The following is a 13266-nucleotide window of genomic DNA, read 5'->3' on the forward strand; positions in this document are numbered from 1 at the left end:
TAAGAATTCGGATTTGTTGGCATTGTTCTTTGTTGGTTTGGTTCCTAACGTTCGTGGGCATAAAAACATTCAGAATTTATTTCGTGACCCACCGACTGAACCTCGGAGCACTATTGCCAAGAACAAGTCTCTAGAATACCATGCACGTAGATATGCACTCATATAGAACGTATTTATATGTACATAGTTCTTCCCCTGCTTCCGATGACGACGTTTCAAGAGTTGCAACAAACTTTTCTCGTTAATCCTTTGGTGAACAATTAGAGTAATAAAATCGTACGAGTTATTACGCCACTACTCGTCGTGATACAAAAAGGAAACGCATTGTTACTCTATCTCCTCGCTTCCTGCGACTTCCTTCGTTTGTTTGTATGGAATATGTATATGTATGTCCAGCCAACTAACTACTCGGTTCATTTTGTGTCCAATCTTTTTCATAGGTACGAATGCACTTACAAATATTTGTATGTTTATTATGAGAAATGTACATATAACTTTAGTTGGATGCAGAAACTTGGGATTGACTAATTATGAAAGCAATTAACTAAGAAAATATATTATGTAAGTAGCCATAAAATTAGCAGGCGACCCAAGTTGTCCTGATTTATCACAACTTTTTCCATTAACTGTTTTATTTTAATCATTAATAGCACGAGCTCTCTATTCGCCATCCATTCTGATTCGAGAAGCAATAAAATTAAAAGATTTCTCTCATTCTGAAGCTTAAATGAAGCAAATGCAAATGAAGATCTTCCCCCGCTTTCCATATCTTCCACATCCACTTCTTTCTCTTTGCCGCTTTTACCCCGAGTGGGCTGGCAAAGCCTTAAATACTAAGTAATTTAGTGGGAGCACGTGGTCACTTAAGATTCTGAGGATGCGGTCACATCCAACTAATCCACCACCATCAAGTCATCTGGGAACGGGGTGAAAGTGAAGGAAATGCAGGAAAATTCTCTGCTGCTGCGTTCGTCGCTCGTGGGTTTTATATTTTTGCATCGGACAACTTTCTCTCATGCATGATGCCCTCATTTTTTTAGACAGGGAAACTAACTGCTAAAAAATTTCAAATTGGTGACTTTTACCGAAAATCAATATAATGAGGGGCAGAAGAAAGTTGCTCCAAAGTACGAAGACTTACCAGAAACTTGAAGAGTGATAAAGTAGTGTTTGCTTGGCTGCAGTTTGAAGCCTTGGCGTAGAAAAACATCTCCAGTCTCCTCATCCGCCCAAAAGAGATTGTTGCCAGGGTGGTTGTGACTCTGATTTCGACATTCCTTGCTTGTCGTCAACGGCGACGAGTCGTCTCCTTTCCCACCACCGCCACTACCTTTGGCCCCTGCTGCATCCTCATCTGCCAGCCCATCCTCAAACGAGGGTGGATGGTCCAAAGATTTTTCGGGGAAGGTGGTCGTTGCTCCGACCACCTTGTAGCGAGGGGTTGCACACGGGCAAGTGGCAGCTGGACCTGCATAATTAAATTAGTAAATCATAACCTTATAGACGTGGCTTTGAGTGAAATCTGTTGACTTCTGGTGGTCATTATTAAAGAGAAAATAATTGATAAAAAGTTAAGGCTGATCAAATAATTTGTGCATCCGCTCTAGGGGTTCCAGTCCCGGGATTTTTCGGGATTTTATTCCCGGGAATTCCCGGGAAACGGGATCCCGAAATCCCGGGATTTGAAGAACTGAAATCCCGGGATTTCGGGATTTTCAATTCGTCATTCAGAGCTGAAAATTACTTATAATTTACAATTTTAATAGCAATTTTACATTATTTTCGGTTATATGATGATTGGTAAGAAAAGTTTCGATGACGTAACCATACAAATTGATCCTGGACTCGAAAATCGAAATGTTTAACAATATGGTTAGCCACATTTTTCTAACCCGTATACATATGTACATATATTTATACATATCTAAATTATATAATTCAAAATGAAATTTATAGTTCAAGATCGAGCTTCAAATTCCCAATTTCGATGTTAGATTTTAACTTGAACTAAGCAAGATTATAATCATAAAATCTGAAATCAGTTATGCTCAAAAATGCTATTATGTTAGAAGTGAGTTCGAATTTTAGCCGATGAATTTAAAGCTAAATTTAATGCGTTTTGCACGAAGTGGTTCATATATTTGATCTTGAAATTTTTGAATTGCTAAACTTCATATCCAACCGAAGTTTTTGAATAATGGTTCGCAATTTAGGCCAAATAATATAAGTACGTCAATTTGGGCATTTCGGGTTAACATTCTTGGTTAATTATTTAAGATTTCTGGAATGAAATTGTCAAACTTTTGCATATCACATATCACCTCGAAAGGGCGAAAATTGGGCTACGCCGAAATACACCGAGATTTAACATTTTCAATAGCAGGCAAAACCATATAATCGCTAATTTGTATTGCTACCATATTTATTTTGAGTTGACCAGAAAATAGCATACTTTATAATAATATTCATGCATGCACAGAGCCCGAAAACACATAAAGAGATATGTAAGTATTATAAATACGCTCAGGCGCTGTACTTTTATAGTCATGTACCTTTTTGTATACCCAAATTTGACTAATTTGAAGTTATAAGGTGATATTTGAATTTCGGGAAAAAATCCCGGGATTTCCCGGGATTTCTCACGGCCAAAACCGGGAATCCCGATTCCCGGGATTTCCAAAATCGTCCGGGATTGGGACCCCTAATCCGCTCTTACCGATTTGGCCCAACTGGCATGTAAGGCCCAGATCATCGTCTGCTGACTCTATCCTGAAGAGGGGCAATGGGTTCTGGTGGCTGTGGAACTGTGGGTAGAATTGGGGTTGGTAGTGCTGCGTGCTGGTGGTGGCGGCTGTGGTGCTGCCCCCCTTCGTCCAGGAGTTTGTAGGGGGGAGAGAAGGTGAGGGGGCAGGGTCCACGAAATCTGCTGAGGATGAGGATGAGGACGAGTAGGCGAATTGTGGGTAAACAGGGTCAAATGCTGGGTCAAGGAACGTAGAGTAGCCACTTCCTCCAGAGTTTGAACCTCCATTGGAAGCAGGCGAAGATGCTTCCACAATGAAAAATGGCTCTTCTGCCAAAAACCGGGGAGCAAATCTGTCGACTGGTGCAAAAATCATTAATTACTTTAGCGTACAAGTTGGTTTTCAACCCGGCACTTCATACTTTTTTTGTTCTGTGACGTGTATTCGTGGTGTTATGCTGCCATTCACGACTCGTGAAAGGAGCACTTTTTCTTTTGAAGTTCTCAACAGTTTAAGGTTCGACTATGTTTTCTGACGTGTTTTACTTTTTGTGTTTCATAAGAGCAAATGCAATTCTTTTCTTCCCCCGAGGAGAAAGGTGTCTAACTGCCAACCGAGGGGAATATATGTACTTAGCAGTTACGCAAACACCACCAGCAAGGCTAAATTTTAAGTGGTTTAGGAAGCTCAGTCCTGCAAATGACTCGGTTTTGTTCGCCCAACAGCAGTATTAAATTAATCCATGATCTGATAATGGTGCATTGGGTAATGGTGATGATGCAGAATGACGCCGTTTTGCTGCCGTTGAGCTGTGGTAGCGATGACGATGATAAAACTAAGGCTTTGCTTTCACCACCTCTCAACTAGGACGCCTTCGACGGGGAGCAGCATGAGAATCAGGTCTGTCTCGGGAAATAATTAATAACAACACAACACAGCTCACCCACCACACCACGGATGGCATGGCTTGCTTCCCATGCACCACGAAGAGTAATCCTATGATCATAATTGCATTGTGTGGCATTATTGGATTGAATATTGAGTAAATCAATCACCGTCTGGCTGTGATTATAATCTCAGAACTCTCCATTATTGCATTACAAAGCATATTGCTTAAGGTTGACAGCCAGATCATCCATGCAGCGGATGTGAGGCAGAGTGGGAGAAAGTGAGAGGTGATATTTTTCAGTCTAATGCATTACATATATCTTCATCACTCACCCTGAGTGAAATTCCGATGCTACTTTTAGACCAATTTTCACTACTATACGATACGATCCGTGAGGTTTGAAAACATTTTAGCCCGATGGCTGATTACATAGTTATGCTCGATCGCCTGTTCGAATTTCATGATTCTGAGCTATTTCAAGGGCCTCTTGCAACCTCTCTCTCTCTTCTTTGGGTGAGATTCCGACGCTTGGATAAGGGCACGCGGATTGGTCGTGGACATAAATTTACGCAATAACATGTTTCGGCCTTGAACTCTGCTTACCATATTCTTGACACGTCGGACCGCTCCAGCACGGGTTACAGATGCAGTTACCGTCCTCGCCGCACCACCCGTTTTTGCACTCATCGCCCCTGGAACAAAGGAGAAGGAATTAGCAAACGCTTTGCTTTTGTTGGGAAAAGAGTATCACAAAATTAATCTCGTCGTCACCAACCACGAGCCACAGATTAATTAAGACGGACATGGCTTCCTACTCACTCGCTCTCCCCACTTCATGCATGGTTCTCATTAATGGAATAATCCGTCCTTGTTTCCACGTGTCAAACAATGTTCTAAACAAATGTATCCAGCCATCCATCTCTGTTGTTGTTCAGACGGGAACAGCAGTCTCTCGGTTGCAACTCCACCCACTTGTTTTATAACAGTTACATAATTCTGGGCACGTCGGGACAGGAACATATTCAATTTTCACGGTTTATGTAACATTTCTTGCCTCAACAATGAGGCAACAACGTAATAAAATTAATTCTAACCACCAGTTTATTTAGAGCAGGAGGATAAGACACGCATATTCTTAACGCAATTTCTCAGGTATTTATACTAATTTTTCAATTCAACGTAACCTTGCTATGCATACATCAAAGGCAGATTTTATTCAAGCAAATGTCTGTAATTTACTTGACATCAAGTTTTTTATAGGTGGACAACTCGTGTACGTCGTTATCAGTGGTGGTGGAAGGAATGAAGATATTGATTAAAATGAGAGAATGAAATTAAATAAAGGATGTACAGGACGACATGCACGTGTTAGAGAACTTTATGTGGAACACATGTCACCATTTGGCACTTATAATTTAGTAAGAACCTAGAAAAGCATTACTTTCGACGTTTTGACACTGATATGATCATATAGTAGTCGTCGCAGTCGTCGTCGTCGTCGCGGCGGCCGTGGTACGTAGATGTCAAAGTCTCGAATCAGAAGAGCTGGTCGGGATGTCCCACTTGTTCCCCAATGGCCCCTCACCAGACAACCAATTACGTAATATAATGAGACAAAACTTGGTGTATCCTGCTGTGCTGGTGGTTTAGTTGGTAACAACAGGGTTTACCACATCTAAATTTTACCGCATCTCTACGGGTAGCCAGGCCTATTTTGTAGACATTAGAGTCATTTTTAACCGTTTAAGTACTTTGCTCTGTTTTGTCACCAGACAGATATGACAAAATACGATTTTAGTCGATTACTCTGCAAGAACTTTATTTGTTATGACAAAACTTTGCATCTTCATTGAATGGCTCTCCAATTGGGAGGATATTGTGTGCGGAAACCCTGGTGAAAAAAATCCGACTTCAATCCAACTGACACTCAGTCTGACAATTGGCAGGACTTCTCACTCAACATCTCAACTTTCTCCAACCCAATCTCTCGCACGAAACTTTCTCAGCTCTTCATATTCCTACTGCTTGATTCTCCCCTTTTGCGCCCAGGCTGCCAAACCTCGTCATGTTTTCCGCCTCTCCTCTCTCCTTCTTAGCGAAGTATGTATATACGCGCAGATATATATGTCTATGTATACGTGGAGCTTATGTGTTTTTATGGTGAAAGCAGTTGGCACGATACAAAATGAGTTTAGACTGAGGCATACGTGCAGTCCTGGAACTCTAAGCGGTGTCGAAACTTTGTCAAAAGAAAAGACAAGCACATCTGTAGATCAAATCAGGGTAAAATGTTTAAGAAAAGGAATAATGGAGCAAAATTAGTAGGATTAAATTAGCCGAATTTCAACACTATAGAAGTATATCTTGCGTGCGTGAAAGATCGAATTTTAGATTACGGTGCGACTTTGGAATTAAACCTCTGAACTGAACTTTTACTTCGCGAGGGTCAAGTGTATCTGCACCGGGAGAATGGTAGACGTAAAATGCTATCAAGTTTATAATCTCAAACTACAAAGTCTACGGCTACATTTCTGCCACGTGTTCCTTTGTCCATACCAAGAAAAAAAACCTCAAGCTCCAACTAAATTCCTTTCGCCCTTCCAGGTTGATGACTTATTTCACGAAGAGAAAACCCAATCATTGGGATAATCTTCATTGATGCGAAACATGAAAACAATCTTGACAACAACAAAAAGGCTAAAAACAGATGTTGACGTTGTTTCCTAATACATCCGGATATGTTTGCAGTTAGGACGAGTGATATGTGTTTTTGGTGGGCACCGAGCTGCACAGCTAGACACCGCAGGAGAAACTGAATATTTATCAATAGGATTCTCCTTTGAGTTGGTGGTAGCATAATGGAGGGTGAAGGGTAGTGATAGCACGAAGAGGATATATTTAATATCTGCAATCTTAGCTAGACACACCACCACTCTCACTTACTTTCTCCGAACGGAATCTCATCGCTCTGCTCAGCATGGGCACCTCATCTGCCCACTCGGCGAGACTAGCAACAGCAAAAACAAGCCCATGTTTAGCTTTGTGTTGATGTCATTCTGTCAACAATTAATCTTGAGATTAGGGTCAAGAACTGTGCTGCGTACTTTCTCCGTTAGCTATTTTCCACTCTCTGTCTCTCTCTTTCGGACGAGACTTGACATTTATTTACATGTCTGCAACGTAAATAGTGCCGTTTTAATATGTGTGCTTTCTTATTTATTCAATATGTGTGTGGATGCTTATGCTAAGAATTAATTTGGAAAATTTCTCGGGATAATTACCAAAGTGCTTATTTGGTTAATATGCGCGCATACTTGGATGCAAGACGAGAATGTGAAGAAAGATGATGAAAGAACAAGGACAAAGGTTCTGAAGTTGTAAGTTTGTTAAAAAAATGGGGCATATTTCGACTCAAGGTTTGTAGACAAAAGTTTTGCGGAACATGATGATTAGACTTTTGGTTAAATTGAAGGTTGGTTGATGATGTGAATGTGAAGGGCAAAAGTTTGTGTAGCAAAAATTATCAGCGGACTGCAAGCTCTCTTTTATAGCAACAACTTTTCAAGTTTCGGGACATAATAAGTAAGTGACGGGGGATGTACGAGTATAGCAATCAGCGCGTGGGTGACTTGACTGACACGACTGCTTCCGCTCTAATTTTGGCGAGGCCAACTTCACATTTTTCCTTGTTTTAAACGAGTCAAAAATCTCTCAGGAAATTGCATTTCAAACTTTTCACAGCTTTCAACATACATTTTCGTTCATGGTGGGACATCAGATCGCAGAGTTGAGTTAGTTGTGGTAGTTTGTTCTAGATATACATATGCATGGTGACTCACAAGCCATGCTTTTAAGTCGTGTATGTCAGGCCTCTGGGTATAATCTTTGACGAATCTTCCAGTTCTTTGTCATTTTGGGACTTTGTACAGAGTCGAGACTGTCAATGAATTACGTGATTTGCTTACAAAACCTGATTTCATTATTGCTGCGAAAATTAGCGAAATCTCCTTGTAACTTTTAACTTCATTAAGCTATGTAAAACTATAGTCGCAAATATTTTCAGTCTAATCATTCCAACGGAAGCTGCAGTGGTGGGATTGAATTTCTAAAAAAACCAGTGCAGTGATTTATTTAGTCATCCCAACCTCCTAAAAAAGTAGATCATTGGTTGGAAAAGCATCCAGCAGCCGTCTTTGTGTGCAGACATGCGTCACACTGTCATTAAAATAATGGTTCATCCACTTTTCCCATTTTTGCAATTTCCTCTCCGATAAAGACAACATAGAGCATCGGCTAAGCTATGAAAACAAGACGCTAATCGAGGTACGATATCTTCAAGTCGAGTTGTACCAAGGAAATTCTTGCTCCTCACACTCACTCCGTCCCTTCAAAAGAGTAAGTTCGCTGGGAAGAAGGAGGATAAAACGGACAAGTTTTGAGTCCCCGTCTTCTTCTCAGTTATGATTTCATAATTGTCAAGTGTGGAATAATAGGTGCTCGACTTATTATTATGTTGTTGGCGGCCGAGAAGTGAGATGAATTTGATATTTCCAACCTAAATATGACGCCGGGTGAGTGGCTCTTAAATGAGAGTGGTGTAGTTTCTCTGGCGCACATAAGTGTGGCACATAAGAGGGTGAGTGAAAGTGGTTCGTGGGAAATGTAAACTCTACTTTCGCCACCTGAGAAAAATTGACAACTTTTCCATCCCATTTTCTGGAGCAAATATTATCCCCAATTTTTTCCCCCTTCCTCCCTGACAATTCCGGACCTTACATAACAAATCAATTTCCACTCATTTTTTTTCTGATGCTCACTTTCCAAATGTCAAATTCCTATAAACATGCATGCGTAGGGATTTGTGGCCGCGACACGAAACTATTTTCAGACCGAGAGAATAAATTGACTTACTTGGAATCAATATCCGGATTGAGATTATTATTCGATGAGTCGAAAGAGTCGTGCGGACTTGAGGGAAATGCAGCGTCTGGGTTGAAAAACTGCGGATCCACGAGATATTGTGGTGGCTGTGGGTTGCTGCAACTCGCACTCAGCAGTCCTAAATACATGGAGAAAGTGAGTAATTAATTGACAATTTCTATTATTAAGGGTTTTATAATATACATTACACAGTACAGATCGTGAACTTGGCCATGTCATCCATCTTCTCCTCCTCCACCACGACCTGCCCCTATCCTACCCTTGTTCCTCACTGGGACGCAATATGAACTCGTCGGATTGATCAATTATGTTAAAAGCTTTTAAAGTTGGATGGATAGATTACATAAGTTTGTTATGCTCCCAGATTCCAAATTTCCAACCTAACCTAACTTCTCTATGGACACTTTGGGGATTCATAATATGGACAAATTTTGGGAATCCCGTGCAAAAAATCTTGATGTTATTAGCCATACCAGATTTATCGATTCACTTGAAACAATAAGTTACACAAGTTTTTATGAAATGATTTCATTATAATTTATTCAAAAGTGAAGGCAATAGAAAATTTGTTCATGTAATCAATAGTTGCGAAAGTGATTCTTTCAACACAAAAATTTCATGATGTACAAATTTCAGTTTTTGAATATAATTTTAATAATTTGTATTCATTGCGTCACAAATCGTGAGAAGATTTGGTTGCGTTTTTGGAACTTTCTGTGGTGCAACTGCTGCAACAACGTCAAAAACTTCCCATCCAATTTCACCCAGTTTAATCACCCCAATATGAAACGACTCTCATACATACGTGCATTCGTAGGTATCTGCGTTGTCTTGTTGTATGCTAGAAAGTGAATGAATAATAAATGACAACAAACACTGGAACTTCTGCATTGATTCCATTCCTTCACGTATCTGTCTGTTTGTCGGATTCATTTTGTTATGCAATTTTGCAATCTGATTTTCAATTTGCACAAGCTCGGAAAATTAAGTAAAGGCAGCAGGAGGTGCACAGCAGGGCGCCTGATTGAACCAAGTTATCTCTTTGTTGTTAAATGAACATTCAATTTTCCGCGCCGTTTAAACCTGAAATATTTGATCCCGCATTCTGACTCCATTTCCTTCATATTTGATTATGCCTTGTGCCAAATATGAAATATGTTATGTGAACGTTTCCTGTTCAATTTTGTAATCAAGGAAATATTAAAGTCGCACCAGATTCGCAAAAAAATCCAACGGAGTGACGAATCAACATTCAATGGACGAATGAATAATAAGCAAATTCATGTATTGAAAAATGTCTGGAAAAATACAATAAAAATTAAGTGAATCACATTTTTCGAGCAGATTCCGGACGGGGCGAAGTATGTACATATGTAGGTTGCTTGGAGGCTGAAAAGATTGATATTGTGCGCCATGGAACCTGCAGAAAGACCACTTCATGTCGGATTCACATCTTGGATTTCATGCCAAACATACTTACATCCCTTCACAACTCCCATGAACGAGTACAGCACTTCAAACTCAAATACCTTCAGCCGTCGCGAATTGTTACTTGACGACGACGACAACTTGATAACCCTTGATATTGGCGATGAGTTGTACTTTTGCTGTCTCACTCAATTGAGGTGAAGTCTTTAACACTACAGTGCAAAATATGTGTCCTACGTGAGACTGTCTCGGTGAGGACACATAGTCATACTTTTTTGTATGTATTTCTCTTGTAGGAAAACTTAAGGATGCGCGTGAAAGTCGATATATCGCAACATATCGATTAGTAATGGTAACATTTTTACAAATAAGTACATAAATGCAGCATGACAGCAAGGTCATAGTAATATTAGTAATAAGGACTGCGTTATGCATTACATGATGCACAATTTATGTCATACTTTATCATATTTACTATATGCTTCAAATGGAGGACATGCAAACACATTCAAAAAAATCTACCGTTCGATAACTTGACATTGCAATATCATTTTTCTCTACTGCAGCAGAGAAGTTTTTAAGTGAAGGTACCTGGCTACAAAAAACTTTGTAGATTTTGATGCAAATTTTCTCCCACCGTGTGGCCACGGATGCATCCGCCACTGCACTGGCTTTCTTTTTCTGCATGCATGGGCCTCATTTCCCAACTTTCTCCTTAAAAGCGAATTGCATGACGTGACACTCGATTTAACATTTTAGACGCTGCATCGTGATAAATTAGACAAGTTATGATGATCTTTTTCTTCGTTGTTCTAAAAGTTTGCAGAGAAAAATTTTGTCAGTCGGAGAACAACATTATTTGATGAAGCGATTCATTTAGGAGTTGATGGCACGATTGTCGAAAGATCATGGTCATGATATTTCGAGTAGCTAAAAACTGATGAGACAGAAAAGGACACAGGGAATGATGGAATTTTTACGCGATTGTCTCAACTTATCATGAGCATTCTCATCAGTAACCTATCGACTGAATGGCTAATGTTACTAACTGGACACCCTCCTCTCCATGTCCATTCAGTTGGCAGTGTGTACACATTTCAAAGCTGGACAATAATAACTACATAGGTTCCCAGTTAAACAAACATGTCTTGTCTCCTCTCATTACATGAGCAGTGAAATTATTGTGACATTTTTGCGACACAGGATTTGATCGAGCACAAACACGCTTATGTAAGCAAGACAGTTGTATCGATCTCTAGAAAAACGTCATTGATATCGCCGATTGTTCCACAACGTTATCAAACACATATGCAATTACATGTCAATGTTGAGCAAAAGAGTGGGTGGAGGCGGACAAAGTAACATATAAATAGGTATTTTTGTTTGTTCTCTATTTTCCAGGCTTGAATAGGAACAACTTTGTGGTCAGAACAGTCGCTCAGTCGTCCATCCTCCTGACAGGGTTGACATATTCCACAGAGATTTGCCTCGTGGGGACTGTTTACCGATTTGTTATAAATATAAATAAATACCGACCGTGAATGCTATAAACTGTCACAAAGGACTGCATCGGGTAACTTATGCACTATTGCGGTCCTCTTATTTCCATGTTATACATCCATGAATAGATAAAAGAGGACAAGTTTTAGACAAACAATTTCAACTCGCACGTCATCCTGAGTTGGATGGAATAAAATAAATGGTAAATGATACAGTTACATAAACCTTTGTTTAAACAAATTATTACGTGCTCGGCGTGTCCCAAGTGAATGGTCAACTTTTTAAAACTGGAAACGACAACATCGTCATTATAACACATGTATGTATCAATCGTGCCTCATAAAATATTCAGCAATGTTATGGACAAGGTTTCATGTAAATATTTAAATAAGATACTCGTGACATGGGGAGGAACCTGGAGTTATGTTGGTTATTTTAAAAAAATGTTATAAAGTTCTATATGAACCACACTATCAACACTTTACAAAAAGTAACTCAAAACTCGACATCTCAAATGAAATATTTTGTTCAGATTTAGTTTAGTTTGCCTCTCAATAATGCTTATTTTTAGCCAAGAGAAAATCCAAAGACCTTTTAGTAGCATCAAAAAGAATATATTTATAAGGACACACTGTTCGAAATAAGTTGAACTTTTTTATTTTTCAAATTTGCTTACTCAATATCAATATTTAACCCAGGCTACGCAAAGATGTGAAAGCGTCATCGTCTGGTCTGAATAAAGTAGGGCAGATAAATTTACTTTTGTTGTTAGCGATGAAAGGAATGCAAAAGCCATCGAATCGGTCATGCAGCGCTGATTTGTTCCGATGGGATGATCCCAACCAATAGTAATCATGCATGAATTATCAGACCTCTTCCCATCCACGATCCTCTTACTCAATAATACCCGTGCCACTCACTTTCTCCAAGTGTGCACCCTGACAAGGAGATCACCAAATTTTACGATTATCAAACTTTTTTAACGGCCGCATTCAGTAAATAAATAAATCCTGAAACGCGAAAAACGCTACTACGAATGCATAACATTGGAAAAGTTACCTCTGCATAAAGAAATTGCATATGCATAATTCCACGCTTTCCAATCTCTTTCGACTTACTTCGACTCTAAGAAGGTTATTATTATAAATCTTAATAATCGCAAATTCTTAACCGTAATTTGCGGAATGCTACAAGTCCATAGAGTTAGACACGAGTCAGGGCTATAGAGTTAGAGCCACATACGTAGGCATATATGTACTTTTACATAAGATATTGTATATGTGAGTACAAATGGGAGGCGAGACTTGCAAAGAAAGCGAAATGTCTTTTCAGAAATTTTCCGTACTGAGTGAAATACATCATAAAACCCATTTTTGGAAATTTATAACTCTCTAGCGACTAAAGTGCAGCAATTCATGCCTTCACTTCACAGTTTATTACCCAGCCGGTAACTTATTCAAGATGATGTTTAGATGGAATGGAACAGGTTATCTTGTTCATGTCGAACTTGTTTATGCGATCGGGTGGGTTTAACATGCAGTTCACCTGCAATATTGCAACTTTTGAGGCTTATCGTCGCAGCAGTTATTCCTTTCTCCCATAAACAGCAGAAGCAATGATCAAGGTTTCTTTGTGTAATTCATAGCAAATGGTATCGATTCTACACTATTCTCGTAAATTTATGAAACAGAAATTATGATTAGGTACGTCATCCGATTCAGAGGAAGCATGAAACTAAAATTTTTAAGAGAATTGAAGCCATGA

The 13266-nt window shown here is 39.4% G+C and overlaps 1 protein-coding gene across 2 annotated transcripts in view; it reads right to left on the minus strand.

Annotated features, from left to right (window-relative positions):
- The window catches only part of LOC110850929, a 92078-nt gene that overhangs the window by 17284 nt on the left and 61528 nt on the right, over positions 1–13266 (minus strand). For both annotated transcript variants that reach the window (XM_035852938.1, XM_035852937.1), the window contains exons 4-7: positions 8545–8692; positions 4237–4325; positions 2717–3103; positions 1142–1468 (exon numbers count right to left, since the gene is read on the minus strand). In XM_035852938.1, the coding sequence (XP_035708831.1) occupies positions 1142–1468; positions 2717–3103; positions 4237–4325; positions 8545–8692 (951 nt within the window). The remainder of the gene's footprint in view (positions 1–1141; positions 1469–2716; positions 3104–4236; positions 4326–8544; positions 8693–13266) is intronic.

This window comes from Folsomia candida, unplaced genomic scaffold, assembly GCF_002217175.1.
Source record: "Folsomia candida strain VU population unplaced genomic scaffold, ASM221717v1 Fcan01_Sc006, whole genome shotgun sequence".
Lineage (NCBI taxonomy): Eukaryota > Metazoa > Arthropoda > Collembola > Entomobryomorpha > Isotomidae > Folsomia > Folsomia candida.